The sequence below is a fragment of the Agelaius phoeniceus genome, chromosome 21 (assembly GCF_051311805.1).
Source record: "Agelaius phoeniceus isolate bAgePho1 chromosome 21, bAgePho1.hap1, whole genome shotgun sequence".
Taxonomy (NCBI): domain Eukaryota; kingdom Metazoa; phylum Chordata; class Aves; order Passeriformes; family Icteridae; genus Agelaius; species Agelaius phoeniceus.
This window is the reverse complement of record NC_135285.1, coordinates 8,596,316-8,616,652: the sequence shown is the minus strand read 5'-3', so window position 1 is coordinate 8,616,652 and position 20,337 is coordinate 8,596,316. Positions and strand designations below refer to the sequence as shown.

Genomic DNA, 20,337 nt, shown 5'->3' with positions numbered 1-20,337 from the left:
GCTGTGGGTGGTGTTTTCACCCTGCACTCTGAGGAGTTAAAGGCACTGGGAGAGCAATGAGGGAAGGAAATATTCAGGATGCTGGAGACGAGGCAGATGCTGAGTTATCAGCACATTTTATCCTGTATTTTAGGAAGATTGATTCCTACATGGAGCATTTTGATGTTCTCCTCATCACTAAATAAACAGCACACAAACAACTTAGTGCTGGGCTTAAAATTGATCTGGGTACATTTTTCTGTGCCCTCATTTTGAACCCAGAGGGAAGGGAGATTTTCCATAGCTACAGGAAAAGAAATGTTGTCCTTATAATGCAAAAGGATCCCTCAGAGTGATCCCTTCATGAGCGTGCTGAGAGATTATTCCAGAGCAAGGAGAAGGGAGAAATCATCCCAGAAAATACAACACCAGCTGTGGGCAGCACTCCAGATGGGAGAGTTTGGAACCCTTTTCCTGGTTCCTCCTGCCCAAACCCACCAGGACATGGATGCTGAAAAGCTCCAGCTGCAAACCCATCACTGCCACGCACAGAGAATTGAATAATTTCATTTAAATCCCAGGATATAACCCCAGGTAATATAAAAATCATATCAGCCCCAGGATATTGCCCCAGCTAATATAAAAATCATATCAGCCCCAGGAAATACAAAAATCATATCAGCCCCAGGATAAAACCCCAGCTAATATAAAAATCATATCAGCCCCAGGATATTACCCCAGGCAATATAAAAATCATATCAACCCCAGGAAATATAAAAATCATATCAGCCCCAGGATATTACCCCAGGTAATATAAAAATAATATCAACCCCAGGATATTACCCCAGGAAATATAAAAATCATATCAGCCCCAGGAAATATAAAAATCATATCAACCCCAGGATTTTACCCCAGGTAATATAAAAATCATATCAGCCCCAGGATATTACCCCAGGTAATATAAAAATCATATCAACCCCAGGATATTGCCCCAGGTAATATAAAAATCATATCAACCCCAGGATATTACCCCAGGTAATATGAAAATCATATCAACTCCAGCTAATATAAAAATCATATCAGCCCCAGGATATAACCCCAGCTAATATAAAAATCATATCAGTCCCAGGATATTACCCCAAGTAATATAAAAATCATATCAGCCCCAGGTAATATAAAAATCACATCAACCCCAGGTCAAATTCAGCTCAAAAGCAGCTCCTGCCTCACACCCACCCCTTAACTCTGGCTTATTTCACTCCAGGCTTTCCCAGTGATTATTCCAAGCCAGGCCTGCCTTCCCAGAAGAATTCCCCCCATTTTCCTGTCTCAGCTGACACTGCACAGGCCTGCCCTACCTGTCTGCCCCAGCACTCCCTCCCTGGCTCACTAAAATGGGAAGGAAATTCCCCCAAAATGAATGCCTTGGGTCACTTTTGATACTCAGCATCAGAGAACCCAAGTTCAGTTTCCCAGAAGCTCCCTCTGATCTCCCACATCTATTTTTAGACTTTCCATTGACTAAAACTGAGCTTGGGCATTTTGCCACCATCAGAAAAAAATAATCAACAAAGCCCCACATCCCACCCTGGGTTTTTTGAGCTGGAGCAAGGACTGGGGCAGATTTCTCTCCCCCAAAAGCAGATGTTTTCCACAAAAAGCTCCATCCCAGGCCACCAGAATGGGGCAGCAGCAGAGGCTCAGCTGTTTGCAGGCTGGCAGGGACAAAGCTTGCTGCTAAAAGGAGTTAAATGTTCGTTCAGGGTTTGGGATTGGTGTCCCCAGGGCAAGGAGGGCCCCAGCCTGTCTGGCCAAGGCTTTGGAGAAGGGAGAGAAACCCTGCTGGGCTCTCAGCACCCCTCAGAACATCTTGAACTCAGGCTCTGCCTCACAGCATCCCAGGGTTTATTGGGGTGGATTTTGATTCCCTTCAGCTGAGGAGCCCAAAGTCCTTTATGGGTATTTCCACACCCAAACCAAGCTCTGGCTCCTATTTCACAGGAAAAATCTGGATCAGTTTGGTGTTATCCCCGTTGCCATAAGAAATCCCACCCAGAACTGTAAAATCTTGAAAATCTCCCCAAAACTCCCATGGGGAGCAAAGGCAGCACATCAAGAGCAGCAGCAGGAGGGGATGAAGGAAGTTCTGTAATTTGGGAGTGATGCTGCCCTGCAGAACATCTTGAACTCGTGCTCTGCCTGTCTCAGAGCATCCCAGGGTTTATTGGGGGGGGATTTTCATTCCCTTCAGCTGAGGAGCCCAAAGTTCTTTATGGGCATTTCCACACCCAAACCAAGCTCTGGCTCCTATTTCACAGGAAAAATCTGGATCAGTTTGGTGTTGTCCCCATTGCCATAAGAAATCCCACTGTGTTCTCCTGCCCTGAATCCCACCCAGAACTGTAAAATCTTGAAAAAGCCCCAAAAACTCCCATGGGGAGCAAAGGCAGCACATCAAGAGCAGCAGCAGGAGGAGATGAAGGAAGTTTTGGAATTTGGGAGTGATGCTGCCCTGCAGAACGCCTTGAACTTGTGTTGAAACTGGGCAGTGCAGAGAGGATTCCTGCAGAAATCCGAGATTTCCATGGAGGGCCAGCACAGAGAGCAGCAGCAGGAGGAGATGGAGGAAAGTTTTGTAATTCAGGAGCGATGCTGCTCTGCTCCTTCCCTCCCAAATTCCCAAACCCAGCAGAGGCTGCTCCCAGCCCTGGATCCACCCCAGCTCCACGTGGACCAGGGCAGTGCTGCAAGAGCCTGAGGCACAGCCAGGGAGCCAAAAAATTCCCATTTCTGCCCAGCCAGGGGCCCCGGGCCAGGACAAAACTCAGCCTGAGCCTCAGAGGGTCAGAGCAGAGCCCTGGGATGAATTTCAGAGTCACTGAGGCTGGAAAAGGCCTTGAGGATCAGAGTCCAAGCAGAGCTCCCAGCACAGAGAGCACAGCTGGGAATTTGGGCTGGGAATTTGGGGATGAAGGACTCAGCATCCTTAGGTGTCACTGACATATTTTATGAAAATCCTTCTGCTAGGAGTTTTCTTTTGAGAAGCCGGGAAGTCTCAGCAAAGAAATGTAAACCATAATTATTTGATGGTTGTAGGATGTGGTTGGGAGATGGTTCATTAATAAATGTATTTTTGATTGGTTTGACGTGAATTGCTCTTATTTAATGACTAATTATGGTTTAGTTGTGTTGAGATTGTGAGTAATTACGAGCTTTTATTATTCATTCTTTGCTAACCTTCTGATGTCTCCTTTCTCTTTAGTATTGTTCTAATATATCATTTTCTTATAATATGATATATGATATGATATATATTATATAATATTATATAGTATGATATGATATAATATAGTATAATGTAATATATAATAATTGTAATTATAATATAGTATAATATAATATATGATATAATATAATATAATATAATGTAATATATAATATAATATAGTATAATTTAATATATAATATAATATTATATAATATTATATAGTATAATATTATATGATAAATATGATAAATATGATATAATATAATATAATATAATATAATATAATATAATATAATATAATACAATATATCAACCTTCTAAAACATAAAGTCAAGATTCTCATCTCTTCCCTCATCCTGAAAACCCCCAAACCCCACCACCCTCAGGGATGGTGTCAAAGGCTCTGGAGCACCCTGGCTTTGCTGCTGATCCTGGTTTTAGGGCTGATCCGGCCCAGCCTTTCCCAGTCTGCTTGGAAAAGCCTGTGCTGCTCCCTGCAGCCTCCCAGCTGCCTGATACAGCTCCCTAATTGCAGAGCACTGGGAAAAAATGCGTGTTTGCAGAGCAGATATGGCCCTCATTGTTTTGCTCTTCTGCATCCTGCAGGGATTCAGGACTTGGAGGGGGAAAAAAAAAATCAAAAACCAAAAAATCAAAAACCAAAATAAAAAAAACCAAACCCCAGAGCCAGTTCGGGTCTGTTGGCTCCTCCTCCCATCCCAGCTCCTGAGGTCAGCAGGGAAAGCATCCAAGAGCTGCAGAAAAGCCAGATTGTTTTAATTTAAACGTTTGAGAGAGGCAGAGTGAGGGACTTTCTCCCCCCAAGTGCTCAGGACGTGATAATGTGCCTCTCCCCATCCCGGCCAGCCCTGCTGAGAGAACATTCACTCCTCGCACTTTTCCATCGGATCCCGAGTGCCAGGGGGACAAATCCCCTTCCCTGCCAGCCCTGCTGCCTCTCCTGGAGCACAGACATCACTGGGGACCCCCTGCCTGTCCCCACGGACAGGGAATGAGGAGAACATCAGGGTGAGCTTTGGAAACCAGAGCTGGTCCTTGCAGGGACGCCCTGAGCAGCCCCCAGGCAGCAGGTCTGGGTTTGAGGCACGGCCAGCCTCGTATTTCCCAATAAAAACCCTCCAAGGGGCATTTCCAGGCAGGTTTGTGCCCTGCTTCAAGGCCTCTCCCATGGAATCACACCCCAGCTCTGCTCCCACCATATCCAACCCCCTCATTCCTCTGCAGAAATCCCAGATTTCCATGGAACACCAGCACAATCCCAATGTTTCACCCCAAACCAGGCTCAGCCCTTCCAAAATCATCTCCAGCCCTCAGGCAGCTCTGCTCCCACCATCTCCCTGAGAAATCTCTGCAGGAATCCCAAATTTCCATGGAATACCAGCAGAATCCCAGTGTTTCACCCCACAACCAGGCTCAGCTCCCCAAAATCAGCTCCAGCCCTTGGTCAGCTCTGCTCCCTCCATATCCAACCCCCTCATCCTTCTGCAGAAATCCTAAATCTCCATGGAATACCAGCACAAATCAATATTTCACACCTCAGCTCCCAAAAATCAGCTCCAGCCCTCGGGCAGATCTGCTCCCACCATCATCTCTCGGCAGAAATCCCAAATTTCCATGGAATACCAGCACAATCCCAATATTTTACCCCAAACCAGCCTCAGCTCCTCAAAATCAGCCCCAGCCCTTGTGCAGCTCTGCTCCCACCTTCCCCCTGAGAAATCCCTGCAGAAATCCCAAATTTCCATGGAATACCAGCACAATCCAATGTTTCACCCCAAACCAGCCTCAGCTCCCCAAAATCAGCTCCAGCCCTTGGTCAGTTCTGCTGTGCCTCACCTCTCCCTTCCTGTCAGCAGGAAAACTCCTCCAACCCCACAATCCCTCTGCAGAAATCCTAAATTTCCATGGAATACCAGCACAATCCCAATGTTTCACCCCCAGCCAGGTCCAGCTCCACAAAATCAGCTCCAGTCCTTGGTCAGCTCTGCTCCCACTGTCTCCCTAAATTTCCATGGAATACCCAAATTTCCATGGAATACCTAAATCCTAATCTCCATGGAATACCAGCACAATCCCAATGTTTCACCCCAAACCAGGCCCTTGGTCAGCACCACTCCCCTGTCCCTCCCAGCCCAAACCATTCCATGATTCTGTGGCCTCACCAGCAAACCAGTCCCAGTTCCCAGACATTTGATACCCACTGGAATTCTGGTGGAATTTTGGGCCACCTGGGATCAAAGCTGAACGGGGCAAAATTCATTTGCAAAGTTGTTTATGGAAATTGGCCCCCATTAGAGGGACAAGGAGCAGGGCTGGCTTTGGCTCCCTGCTGAAGGTGTGTTCTGAATGTGCAGAATAAATCAGGATTCTGAAGCTTTCTCTCTTTTTCAGAGGAATGTCTCTTTCACACCAGCCCAGTGATTTCAGAACTGAAAAATCCAGTGGCTGGAAATCAAAAATTTCAATATTCCCCTGTATTTTCAGGGCTCAAATGCTGCCAGAAGCCCAAAGGAGAGCAGGGCAGTGTGCAGGGGAGTTGGTGGCAGCACACCACGATCCCAAACCACTGGGGCTGTTTCCTTGGCAGAACAGGGAACAGCAATGGGCCAAACTCATAAACCCACAGGAGGGTGTAAAAAAGGAAACCCACAGGTACAGGAGCCCAGGATTTAAACTCTGCCCTGTTAAAAAGGCATTAACAAGCCCTGAATTCCTTCTGTGCCCTGGCCACTGCTGCAATTCCAGCTGCAATCCAAGGGAAAAGCTCCAGGTCCCCAGCCCATGGCACCCCCTTGGCACAGCTCCTCAGCCACATTCCCCTTGCCAGGGCTCTGCCAGAGCTTCCCCAGCTGCCTGGGGCTTCTTGGGGCAGGATTTGGGCAGGAAATTCAAAAAGTTGAATTTACAAGGGGGCATTTGGAGAGGGGAGGGGAGGCCATGGGGCTGTGCCCAGCTCTGCTCCAGGCCTTCCCTGGGCTGCTGCAGGGAGAGATGGGGACCCCACCCCTCCAAATCCTGGGGAATTTCAGGGATAACCATGGAATCACAGTGGTTTGGGTCCTTAAAGCTCATCCAGGGACACCTTTCACTATCCCAGGTCACTCCAAGCTGGCCTTGGACACCTCCAGGGACCCAGGGGCAGCCACAGCTGCTTTGGTCACCCTGGGCCAGGGCTGAAACATCCCCACGGGGAACAATTCCCTCCCATTGTCCCCCTGGCTGTTCAAATCCCTTCCCCCTTGTCCTTTCCCTGTGTCCTCTCCTTCTCCTTCAGCTCGATGAACACTGGAATTATCTTACCTTCAATTTATATTTTATACATTTATTATCCCATTCATTTCTTAGACAAATCATGAACACATATTTGCCTAAATCTCCCTGGCAGCTGGCAGATCCCTGCCTGCATCCAGCTGTGCATCTGCAGCCAGGCCCAGGGAATCCTTTCAGAATAAATAAAGCCAAAAGTGGTTCCTGGGCTCAGCTTTTCACCAAACTGCTTCCAGGCCCAAATGCCTCTCCAAGAGCACCTTCATCCCACCCTGGCTCTGAGAGCTGAGGAGAGGTGGTTCTGGATGAGCAGAAGGGATGTCCAGCTAGATTTGGAGGAATTGTTTCCTTCTGGGTGCCACTGGCTGCACAGGAGAGCCAGAGCTGCCAGCCCTCCCCAGGGCAGAGGTTGGATTTCCAAGCCCAGCATGGAGCCCAACTCCTCCAGAGCATCCCCTGGATGTTCCCAACTTCTCCAGAGCATCCCCTGCATGTTCCCAGCAGAGCCCAACTTCTCCACAGCATCCCCTGGATGTTCCCAACTTCTCCAGAGCATCCCCTGGATGTTCCCAGCAACTTCTCCAGAGCATCCCCTGGGTGTTCCAAACAGAGCCCAACTTCTCCAGAGCATCCCCTGGATGTTCCCAGCAGAGCCCAGCTTCTCCAGAGCATCCCCTGGGTGTTCCAAACAGAGCCCAACTTCTCCAGAGCATCCCCTGGATGTTCCCAGCAGAGCCCAACTTCTCCAGAGCATCCCCTGGATGTTCCCAACACGGAGCCCAACTTCTCCAGAGCATCCCCTGGGTGTTCCCAACAGAGCCCAGCTTCTCCAGAGCATCCCCTGGATGTTCCCAACAGAGCCCAACTTCTCCAGAGCATCCCCTGGGTGTTCCAAACAGAGCCCAACTTCTCCAGAGCATCCCCTGGATGTTCCCAACTTCTCCAGAGCATCCCCTGGATGTTCCAAACAGAACCCAACTTCTCCAGAGCATCCCCTGGATGTTCCCAGCAACTTCTCCAGAGCATCCTCTGGATGTTCCCAGCATGGAGCCCAATTTCTCCAGAGCATCCCCTGGATGTTCCAAACAGAGCCCAGCTTCTCCAGAGCATCCCCTGGATGTTCCCAGCATGGAGCCCAACTTCTCCAGAGCATCCCCTGGATGTTCCCAACAGAGCCCAACTTCTCCAGAGCATCCCCTGGATGTTCCCACTGCATCTCCAGCTGCCAGAGCCCAGCTCCAGCCCAGAAGGGAGGTTTGGAGTGGTTATTGGGAAGGAATTCCTGGGGTTTTTAGGGTCTTGGACAGTCCAACAGATCCCAGCCAAGATTTCCTCTCATTTTCCCTGCCAGTCCAGGGCTGGCACCAGCTGGAACACCTCGCCTGGAAGCTCCTTTTTCTCTCCTTTTTCCCATTTCTCCTGAGCAGAATGACACTTGTGTTCACTGTGACTCATCTCCTTGACCTTTCTATTCACTTTTAATGGTGCAAGCTGGAAATAAGGGCACCCAAACAATGCTTGCATTATTCAGCTGGTGAACCACAGCCCTCGGAGCAGATCTCTCCCCTGCAGCACACAAGAGCACACACAGTAGGTATCTCATTCCAGCACATCCAGCACGGGAGAAAAAATTAAATAAAATCCCACAAACTCACTGCTTAATTCATATTTGAGAGCAGAATGAGCTGCAGCAAAAAAAATTCCCAGTGTAAAACGCTGCAGGAGGATGAGAGATCCTGGGAAACTGGAGTGGCATCTCCAGGAATTCGGCTGCAGTGAATTCTTACTCCAGTATTGTCTTGGAAACAAAAAAAAAGGGGGTGGAGGGAGGAAAAGCAGAGGAGGAGAGGCCAGCCAGGCTGATGAGCTCAGGCTCCTTGCTGAATTTCCTCAGCAGCTCCAGCTGACAGGCACAAGGAACACAAAACCTGGCTCCAAATGTGACAGTGATGATCATTGACTCCCTCAGTGACCTCTCCTTTCCCACCCAGCTCCTTCCTGAGCGCTGCAAACTCCCCTCCTTTGCAGCTTGGAGCAGAAAGAGAAGGGGAAAAAAGGCCTGGAAGCAGTTTGGTGAAAAGCTGAGCCCAGGAACCACTTTTGGCTTTATTTATTCTGAAAGGATTCCTGTGGCCCTGGCTGCAGATGCACAGCTGGATGCAGGCAGGGATCTGCCAGCTGCCAGGGAGATTTAGGCAAATATGTGTTCATGATTTGTCTAAGAAATGAAATGAATAATAAATGTATAAAATATAAATTGAAGGTAAGATAATTCCAGTGTTCATCGAGCTGAAGGAGAAGGAGAGGCCACCAAACATCCAGCACATCCCTCTTTAGGAAAACAGCTCCAAATTTCCTCTAAGATCTAATTCAAAATATTCTGAGAGTAGCCAACAGAACAGCACGGTGCTCTTGGTATAATCTGTAAAAAACCTGTCCAAACTGAAATACAAAATCCAAATAACCTCCTGCATTTGCTGGGCGAGGGGCACTGGGGATGCCCAACAGGAAAACAATTTTCCAAGGAAGAAAACTGTTTTTAAAGTAAAAACCATTATTAAAGATGAACTCCAGTTCATCACCATCCAGCACATCCCCTTCCATTTGCACCCCAAAAAGGGGATTTTTTTCCAGTAAAATTAAGGGGGTTTTTTGGGGCTGCCCAAGTGATCTTCTGCTCCAAATTTCCTTTGTAGATCTAACTCAACAGATTCTGACAGTAGCCAACAGAACAGCACGGTGCTCTTGGTATAATCTGTAAAAAACCTGTCCAAATCAAAACACAAAATCCAAATAACCTCCTGAATTTGCTGGAGAAGGGACACTGGGGATGCCCAACAGGAAAAGAAAAAATATCCCTAGGAAGAAAAGTGTTTGTAAAGTAAAAAACCATTATTAAAGATGAACTCCAGTTCATCACCATCCAGCACATCCCCTTCCATTTGCACCCCAAAAAGGGGATTTTTTTCCAGTAAACTTAAGGGTTTCTTTGTGGCTGCCCAAGTGATCTTCTGCTCCAATTTTCCTTTCTAGATCTAGTTCAAAGGATTGTGAGAGTAGCCAACAGCACAGTGCTCTTGGTATAATCTGTAAAAAACCTGTCCAAATCAAAACACAAAATCCAAATAACCTCCTGCATTTGCTGGGTGAGGAGCACTGGGGATGCCCAACAGGATAAAAAACATCCCAAGGAGGAAAAGCATTTTTAAAGTAGAAAGAATCAACCGCCAACAGAACCTGAGGCACAGGGATGCAAAGAGACTCCTGGAGCTGCTTGAAAACCCAGATTTTATTGGCACATCAGCAATAAAATCGTGTTCAAGCATCCCCTCAGGGCCAGGCTCCCCACAGGGATGCAGGATCAGCCCCCAGGCCATGGGAAATCCAGGGTTTTGCCCATGGGTTGGGACAAAATCCACAGCAGAGCTCAGGGGTGAGCCCTGATGCAGCTTTTCCACTCGCTCATCCCCAAAGTCTCCTTTTTCTCTCAGGCTTATTACACAAACTCGAAGAAAAACTCTGCTGTAAATACATTAATACAACTTTCCTCCTTTTAAAAAATGACATCTCATCATTGTGAGAGCTTCCAGATGATGTTAAGATTCCTCTTGGCTTCTGGAAAGAAAAAAAAAAAAAGAGCCCAGACTTGGAGCAACCGACCTCAAAAATGCCTTTTGTGTAGTTCCTTCATTTATTTATTTTAGTTCCACAGATTTTCCAGACACGTCCACAGAGCAACCACGACATCATTTGGATGCTCCAGCCAGTGCTAGGCTGAATTTCAGGAGCCTTGGGACTTGCCAACAGTAACCAGTGCTTAATTATACCACGTTGCCAACCCCATTTTTTCCACATAACATTAGATTTCAACAAAATGTTTCCATTCTTTCATGTCTCAACCTTTTTCTTTTTCATTTTTTTTTCTTGTTCCCCTGGTTTTGCTCATTCTTCCCATCCTCGGTGTTGCTTTGTTTCACACAAAACGTTTTCTTGTGTTTTTAAGGACTGAAAATTCAGTCCCAATCACATCAAATTTAGTAGGAAGAGTGAAATATTTGATATAAAACGAGGCCAGGCTGGAAGTGAAGAAACCTTTCCCAAGGAAGAGAGGAAGGAAAAGAAAAGGGGATTCCCTTTATTTCCCAGAGAATTCTTCTCACTTTAACCAGCACTTCCCATTCACCAAAATCTGGGTATTACGAACTGACACCCACGCTTTGCACAGGACCCAAACAATATTTGATACTCTGTCATGCAATGTTTTACACTCTTTATACAATATTTTGTACTCTTTACACAATAATTTATACTTTTCTCTGCCAAATGATCCATTTTTTAGAACATCCTGAGGATCAAACTCCAGCTAAACTCAGCAGGCAAAAGGAGAGGTGAGCAAATAAAAGACAGAGGAGATGGAATCCAGATTTGTCCTGGTTTCCCCTGTCCTGGGGGCTGCTCACTTTAAAGTGAACTCCCACGAGAGCAAAGCACCAGCTCTAAATGGAGCTGCTCCTCCCAAAGGGTCTCAGAGCCCTTTCAAGTGTTGAAAACAAAATTTGTGAGGGGTTTTGGATGAGGGAATGGCTTTAAAGTGACAGAAGGAAGGTTTGGAGTGGATGTTGGGAAGGAGTTCCTGGCTGTGAGGGTGAGGAGGTCCTGGCACAGCTGTGGCTCCCCTGGATCCTTGGAAGTGTCCAAGGCCAGGTTTGAAAGGGGCAGAGAGCCCCCAAATTTCTGTGAAAGCATTCCCAGCTCTTTGCTCCCTGCAGGTTTCCACATTTCCAGAGGCACTGCCTGCCATCCATCCATCCATCCCTGCATCCATCCATCCGTCCCTCATCCATCCATCATCCATCCATCCATCCATCCATCCATCCATCCATCCATCATCCATCCATCCATCCATCATCCATCCATCCATCCATCCATCCATCCATCATCCATCCATCCATCATCCATCCATCATCCATCCATCCATCATCCATCCATCCATCCATCCATCCATCCATCCATCCATCCATCATCCATCCATCCATCCATCATCCATCATCCATCCATCCATCCATCCATCCATCCATCCATCCATCCATCATCCATCCATCATCCATCCATCATCCATCCATCCATCCATCCATCCATCCATCCATCCATCCTCCATCATCCATCCATCCATCCCTCCATCCATCCATCCATCCATCATCCATCCATCCATCCATCCATCCATCCATCCATCCATCATCCATCCATCCATCATCCATCCATCATCCATCCATCCATCATCCATCCATCCATCCATCATCCATCCATCATCCATCCATCCATCCATCCATCCATCATCCATCCATCCATCATCCATCATCCATCCATCCATCCATCATCCATCCATCCATCCATCATCCATCCATCCATCATCCATCATCCATCCATCATCCATCATCCATCCATCCATCATCCATCATCCATCCATCCATCCATCCATCCATCCATCCATCCATCCATCCATCCATCCATCATCCATCCATCATCCATCCATCCATCATCCATCCATCCATCCATCCATCATCCATCCATCCATCCATCCATCATCCATCCATCATCCATCCATCCATCCACCCAGAGCTTCCCCAGCTCCCAGATCCAGCAGCTCCAGGAATCAGGACACAAAAAGTAATTACTGAAAGAACAAAGGGCCAATTTTAACTGCCCAGCAGATAAACCCTTTGGAGTGAAGAGCAGTTTCCTGGAATGCCTTCCCAGATTTTTCCTGAAGTCCAGACAAAACTCAAAACATCCCTAAATGCCACTGCACGCTGTCCCACAGCAATTCCTGCTGCTCCTCTGGCTCGGGGCAGAAATCCAACCTAACTCAAAGCAGGTGTGAATGCAGATCCTGCCCTGGGGACAGGGATGGACAGACAGCACCAGGAGCTGAGCACAGCTCAGGGCACAGGGAAAGCAGCCGGGCACTGCCAAGGGTGACAGGGACATCTCTGTGCCATCAGGGCCTCTGGGACAGCCACAAAATGGGAAAAACGGAAAATCTCCTTCAGAATGAAAGCTGTGATTTGCTGGTGTTTACCTGAGGGTGCTCAGGATTTGGGAATCTTTTCCAACCCCAGGGGTTCTGTGCTGACCCCTTGCTGCAGCCACACTCAGGGCAAAGAACCCAAATTAACTCAGATTAAATCAGGGGTGTCCATCTCCACTCCTGCAGCACTCAGAGGGGGCAGAGCAGATATTTGAGTCCCCCCTCAGCTCTGAGAGACATCAGCACAAGCCCTGCAGTGCTGAAAACCTGAAAAATCCATCTCCAATTCCAGATCCTAAAGGGCAGGGACAGCACCCACTTAAAATAAGGATTCACAACCCCTTTCCAGCCCCTCCTGATTTCTCCTAGGGCACACAATGAACACTAAAAACAACACCAAGGCAGGTTTTTTAATTTAAATTTGCCATTAAAAACATGTTTTGGTCAGAGCCAGGTGAGTCCTCGCTGCTGTCCCTGTGTGCACACCAAAAACCAGCAACTCCCCAGAGGGTTTTGCCTTAGAGATACCCCAAAGAGGTGAAATGGGGCTGGGAATGGGGCTGGGAATGGGGCTGGAAATGGGATTTGGAGTGGGATTGGAAGTGAAGTTGGAAATGGGAATGGAAGTGGAAATGGGGCTAGAAATGGGATTGGGAATGGGATTGGGAATGGGAATGGAAATGGGATTGGGAATGGAAGTGGAAAAGGGGCTGGAAATGGGATTGGGAAGGGGATTGGAAATGGGGCTGGAAATGCGATTGGGAATGGGACTGGGATTGGGAATGGGACTGGAAATTGGGCTGGAAATTGGATCGGGAATGGGATTGGGAATGGGAATGGAAACGGGATTCAGAATGGGGTTGGAAATGGGATTTGGAATGGGATTTGGAGTGGGATTTGGAATGGGATTTGGAATGGGATTTGGAATGGGATTTGGAGTGGGATTTGGAGTGGGATTCGGAATGGGATTCGGAATGGGATTTGGAATGGGATTCCTCCCATTCCCAAATTTGAAGGAATTCCCTGAAATCAGGGAATGCTCAGCACAGTTTTCCTCCTGCCCCTGGAAGAACAAGACAAGACCTCTGCTGTCCCCTCTGCTGTCCCCTCTGCTGTCCCCTCTGCTGTCCCCTGGCCAGGCTGCTCCCACAGCCGAGTGCCTTTAACTTCCAAATTCCCATTGCAACCTGGCAGTGCACTGACAGCATGATCCAGCTTTTACAGGGGGAAATTGGAACTGCCACCCATTCCAGACCCATAAAGTCAGATTTCTTCTTGTAAAACAATATCAACACTTTTGACTGGCAAAGTATTGAAATAATCCTGTCTTTTAACTGGTTGGATAAAGATTTTTTTAGCTCGTTTAGGTGACTGGGGAAGAGCCAAGGTAACAGGATACAACATAATTTCCAGCATTTTTATTTTAGTTTGGATCCTCATTACTCTTTGCCACTAAAGGAAATTGCTGCATCCAAAAGTTTCACCCAGAAACCCGATTTGGTTTTTACAGGGATTTGTAAGAGCAGAGAGGGGTTCCAGCTTTGTCTGTGGGTTTGATTTTGGTGTGACATCATCTGTGCAAATATGGGAAAATCTGAGCTGGATGGGCAGTGGTGGGAGGCAGCTTTGACATTGTTATTTCCCTGTTATTTGCTGGAAATCCTCTGTGCCAGGTGCCATCCCACAGATTACAGGGAAATTTCACCTCTCCACACAGAGAAACCAACTATCCTGAAACTAACACACGCTCTGAGCTGCAATAAAACCAGAGACAACATGGAAAAATTTAAAAAAAACCGAAAAAAAGCCATCAAGACCATTAGTCAATGCCATCAGCAGCCCCAGTCTGGCTCCTCCCTCACCCAAATGATTTGATGTCCTATTAGGCGGCTCATTAGGAAAACTCAAAGCCTTTCACCACAAGAGTCATTCCCCAGAGCTGCACGCTGGCCCCACAAAAGCTCCCAGCCATCCTCTGCCCCGGCAGCTGCCCCCAAAACTGGTCCCAAAGTCACCTGGGAACTCCCAAAAGCCGTTTGGGATTGTCTGGAGGACAAACACAGACGGGGAAATGCCTGGGGATGCTCTGGGAGTGTTAAAGCATCAGCACAAGCACGAGTGAAAGGAATAAATTGTTGGTTTTCCTTTGGAACAGAGCGGTCTGGTGAAAATTCAATTTTCAGCTGATACAAAGTACCCGAGCCTGACAAGAGGAGCTGGTGGCATTCCAGCCCTCCAATATCCCGATCCCAAACTCGGGGGTCTCCCACCCGCCCCTCATTTCCCTGCGGGGACGTTCAGGACATTTTATCCATTGAGTTTTTTCCACCCTGCTCAGCCTCCACAAGCAGAACCTTAATGGAAGCATTCCTCCAACGCCCACCTCTTCTTCCTTAAGGTCATTTGGAGAGGCCAGAAATGAAAATAATTGGCGATCCCGCTGCTTTGACACAGAGAATCCCACTGCTAACACTCAAACAAACCCTGCAAAAACCACTGAATTCGGGCAGGGAAGCTGAATCCCAGACAGCCCAGCTCTTCAGGGCACTTCTCGGCTTCTCAAGTTACCCTGAAGAACTCGAGTTTTAACTTTGCCGATTTCAAAACTCGCCTCGGCCAACAAATGCTGCCCTGAAATCCAACACAAACAGAGCTCGATGCCTCTGAGTGTCCACCACAAACCGGGAAAAAGCTCTGCGAACACCCAGGAAACTCCTCCGGCACCCCACAAAAGGATATTCTGCGATTCCCCCCGCCCTGGCATTTCCCAGAAGGCAGAAATTTGGGAAGCAGAGCTTTGGAAACAAAACTGCACGGCCCCAAAGGGAAGCAGAAATGTGTTCAGTCTCTCTTCTGCACCATTAGGAGGGGAGGGGAAAAAAAATGACATTCCAGTGGTTTTCTGTGCTGCTGCACATCTGGAAGCTCGGAGCTTCCTCCTGCTGCACCCAGCCCCGGTTTTAGGGGCAAACCCTGCGGGGCTGAGGTTGGGGAAGGGGCAGCGAGCTTTGGGGTCCCCGGGCGGCTCCAAAGCTTTTGTGTCCCGAGCTTTGATGTGCGGAGGGAGAGCGGATTCCTGCGGGACAAAAAAAAAACTTTCTGCTCCTCAAGGAGGAGGAACTACGCAAGCCCGGAGGTTTCCAGGGGACTAAATATACATTCACATATATATCCACGGCGAGAGAGAAAGAGGCAGAGCCTCCAGAAACTCATCCCCGACTTTTCCTCCGGAAAAAAACAGCCCGGCAAGAGGCGGCTCTTGCTCCAAGGAAGGCGAATAAAGAATTGTTTTAAGTTTTTTCCCCTTTTACGGGCCCCCTGACAAATGGCATTCAGAGACTCGGGCAGCTAAAGGAGGTTGGGTGGGTTTTGTTGGGTGGTTTTTCCTTCTTTTTTTTTTTTTTTTTATCTATTTTTTTCTTTTTCTCTCCTTTTTGCTGGAACGCACAGGGAGGAAGGAAAGCCGAGAGGGTTTTGCCCCGCACCAAATCATCCCCCCCGCACCCTTTCCCACTCCCCCACGACCCCCGCAGCTTTTGGGGGGGCTCGGGAACCCCCCTTACCTGCCCGGCCGAGGGACAGGGCACCCAAGAGCAGCAGCGCAGCGGGCACCGAGCAGCTCCGTATCCAACTGCGCCTTTTCCACCGCGTGTGCGTATCCATGCTCCCCCCACCAAAAAAAAAAAAAAAAAAAAAAAAATAAACTAAACTAAACGGGCCACCAGCTCGGGACAGCTCGAAAGGAGAATGAAGAAAAAAATTATTTAAAAAAAAATACAAAAAAACCACCCCCAATCCAAGCTGTCTGTAGAAGCGCAGAGCAGGCGCTCAGCCCCCCCGGCAGCCCCCCCCGGGGAGCAGCCCTTTATAAAGCCATGGGGCGGGCGGAGGGTGCGGGGGCTCCGCCGCGCTCAGCTCCGGCCCTGCCTCGCTGCTCCTCCGCTAAACTTTTCCCTTCCCTCTCCCTCTCTCTCTCTCCCTCTCTCCCCACACCGCCCTTTTTTCCCCCTTCTTTTAAACCCGAGGCCGGAGTTTGTCAATCTCGGAGCCGCGCAGCAAATCAGGGCCGGGCGGAGCGGCCCCCCCAGCGCCCGCCCCCGGGATGTCCCGGCCCCCAAAAGAGATTTTTTTTTTATTTTTTTAATTTTTTTTTCCTCGTTTTCCCCCCCGCTGGAACAGCAGCACACGGAGTTTTTCCGCCTCTTGCCGTCTCCTCGCTTTTCCCTGCGTTTTTCGGGATGTGCCCTTGTTGGAGGACTGGAAACTCCAAATTTTAGACTTTCTGTGCTTAACCCACCCCCCCCAAGGGAACACTGAGGAGAAGGAGAAAGCTTCCAAAATGGAATGATAGAACTGGGATTATGATGATAAAGTTTGAGTAGAAGTGTGTAATATTGCGTGGTAGAAAACTTAAAGTTTTAGAAAATATATATTCTATATGTAGAATATAAAGTTTTAGAATATGGTTTTAGAATATGTAAGTTTATAGAATATAGTATAGAGATTATGATGATAAAGTTTGAGTAGAAGTGTGTAATATTGCGTGGTAGAAAGCTTAAAGTTTTAGAAAATATATATTCTATATGTAGAATATAAAGTTTTAGAATATGGTTTTAGAATATGTAAGTTTATAGAATATAGTATAGAGATTATGATGATAAAGTTTGAGTAGAAGTGTGTAATATTGCATGGTAGAAAACTTAAAGTTTTAGAATATATATATTCCATATATGGAATATAAAGTTTTAGAATATATAAGTATATAGAATATAGTATAGAGAGTATGATAATAAAGTTTGAGTAGAAGTGTGTAATCTTGCATGGTAGAAAACTTAAAGTTTTAGAAAATATATATTCTATATATAGAATCTAGTTTTAGAATATATATGTTTATAGAATATAGAAAACTTAAAGTTATATAGTATAGAGATTATGATTATAAAGTTTGAACTTATAGAATATAGAAAACAAAGTTATAGAACATCATATAGAGATTATGATTATAAAGTTTGAGTTTATAGAATATAGAAAACTTATAGAATCTAGTCTAGAGGTTATGATTATAAAGTTTCTATCACATGGTAGAAAACTTAAAGTTTTAGAATATATATAGTCTATATATAGAATATAAAGTTTAGAATAGATAAGTTTATAGAATATAGAAAACTTAAAGATATAGAATATAGTATAGAGATTATGATTATAAAGTTTGAATTTATAGAATATAGAAAACAAAGTTATAGAATATAGTATAGAGATTATGATTATAAAGCTTGAGTAGAAGTGTATAATATCACATGGTAGAAAACTTAAAGTTTTAGAATATATATATTTTATATATAGAACAAAAAGTTTTAGAATATAGTTTTAGAATAGATAAGTTTCTAGAATATAGAAAACTTAAAGTTATAGAATATAGTAATATATAGAAGGCAAAATGGAAGTTTTAGGGTGAAAGCTGGTTCTTCCTCTTCACCCTCTTCTTCATGAGTTGGCGTGATATTGTGTAATTGGATAAAGAATCTGCATTGCAGCCACGAGTGGTTGGTTATTGGGTTAAAAGTAAAAAGAATTTAAGTGTCATTTCCTAATTAGACAGTTTATCCTTAAAAGACCTTGTGGAGAGACACGGCTCCAATTTTTAACTTGTTAGAAAGAAACACTGCAGAGCTCACACTCTGTGAGCCTGTACGGCAGATAAAAACTAATAAACATCTGAAATATCATTTCACACATTCAATCCCGACCTTGGCAGACAAGAAGAAACGAAGAATCCACATTCCCTGTGCTGCCCAGTGACGGGGAATGGCTGGAGCAGGGACAGGAGGGTGGGGTGGGACAGCAGGGCAAGGTTTCCCAGCCAGGAGGAGCCAGGGAATGGTGCCAGCCCCAAAGCCCAGTGGCTCCTGCTCAGGGTGGGATTCTGGGGTCAGGATTGGGGTCAGTCCTTGTGGGTCCCTTCCAGCTCAGGATATTCTGTGATTCCCTCTGGAGGGGGTGTGGGAAACGCGAGGATTGGGCACGGAAAGGAGAGTGTGTGTGCACAGGGTAAAAGGGCAAACGAGGAGGGGAAAGGGAAGGGGGATCCCTTCCCTGATAGGTGAGAGTTAGGGTGGCAAAACCCACCTCTGGCAGGGAAGGGGTGGGAGGGACAGAGAGCTGCTGGTCCTTTTTGTCACTGTCACCACGGCAGTGACACTGATAACCCACACTGGTGAAACACCAACTCCCAACGTTCTGGCTCTGCAATATCAGAGCAGCGCTCAGGGCTGGGGCTGGATCATCTCTAAGGTTCCTTCCCACCCAAGCCTTTCTCTGATTCCATTGAAAAACAAAAGCTCCAGTTCTTTTCCTGTCCCAAGAGAGGACAGATCCCACCGCAGAACTTGGTGGCCCACAATGCTGCAGACCCCTCTACAAAACCAAAATCAGATTAAATGAAAACCAGAGAAGGAAAACACAACAAAGTCCAGCCCTTTTCCTTAAATAAAAGCCCTGAAGATGCTTGCTGCTATCAACACTTTCTCTGTCAGGGCCACCAAAGACCTGAACATCACTGCAGGCACCACTGATGTCACATCCAGGTGACAGTCCCAGCTCCTTTGGAGCTCATTTTCCCCATAGCACTGGTGTCACCTGTACCCCACACCCTGGGCCACACCAGAGCGTCCCAACCCTCTCCACTCTCCCTGCACAGCAGCAGAATTAAGGCCCTCACCATCCACAGGGGGAAAAACACTTCCATGAGCTGAATTCCCACTCTCTGCCTGGCCTGGACTCCAATTTCTTTGTGGGTTTGGTCACCCAGCACTCAAGGAAGGACATGAAGGATGTGAAGGACAATGCAGGAGTTTGGGGTGGCTCATCCCGATCCTCGTTTTGGCTGAGTGATGGAAGAACCCGGCACCATGAGGAGTTTTAGCCATAAATCTTTGACCATGTCGAAGAAGGACAATGTCCCGTGCAGGGACAGTGAAGGAGTTTGGGGTGGCTCATCCTGCCCTGGTTTTGGCTGAGTGATGGAAGAACCCGGCCTCATGAGGTGTTTTGGCCATAAATCTTTGACCCATCCCATTTGGGGTCAGGATTTGGGGTTGGGATTTGGGGTTGGGATTTGGGGCTGGGTTTGGATTGGGATTTGGGGCTGGGATTTGGGGTTGGGATTTGGGGCTGGGATTTGGGGCTGGGATTTGAAGGACAATGCCCCGTGCAGGGGCAGTGAAGGAGTTTGGGGTGGCTCATCCTGCCCCTGGTTTTGGCTGAGTGATGGAAGAACCTGGCACCATGGTGAGTTTAACCATAAATCTTTGACCTGGTGGAATGGGAGTCACTTGGGTGGATAATCAATCCCAAACATACCAAACCCTAAAAGGACAGGAGGCCAAACCCCCTGGATCGAGCAGTGGGAAAGCGATGCTCCCGCTCCACTCAGGGAACGTTCCCTAAGGATTCGGTGGGAAGAGCTGCAGGAAATCCCTCCCTTTGCCTCTGGGATACCTTCCCCAGCTCCCAGGCTCGCTGTGGAGCTGGAAAAGCTGGAGCCTGAGGCACAGGCAGGAAGAGCTTCCCTGCTGGAAGAGCCTTTGTGGGTACCCGGGTGACTGCAGGCTGGCAGGTAAATCACACCCTGCTGGCTCTCCAGGAGGAGCCTGCAGGTGAGGAGTGCCAGGGCAGCACCTGCACAGGGTGGAACCTGGGGCTGACACTGTCCGTGCTCCCTCCTGCTCCAAAATATCCCAAAATCCTGGGATTGACACTGTTCATCCTCCCTCCT

At 47.3% G+C, this 20,337-nt stretch overlaps 1 protein-coding gene across 2 annotated transcripts in view; it reads right to left on the bottom strand.

Annotated features, from left to right (window-relative positions):
• COL5A1 (collagen type V alpha 1 chain) overlaps window positions 1-16,533 on the bottom strand; it is a 137,777-nt gene extending 121,244 nt beyond the window's left edge. For both annotated transcript variants that reach the window (XM_054646208.2, XM_077189145.1), the window contains exon 1: window positions 16,127-16,533. In XM_054646208.2, coding sequence (XP_054502183.2) covers window positions 16,127-16,226 — 100 coding nt within the window. In that variant the 5' untranslated portion in view covers window positions 16,227-16,533. The remainder of the gene's footprint in view (window positions 1-16,126) is intronic.
• Window positions 16,534-20,337: the final 3,804 nt, after the last annotated feature.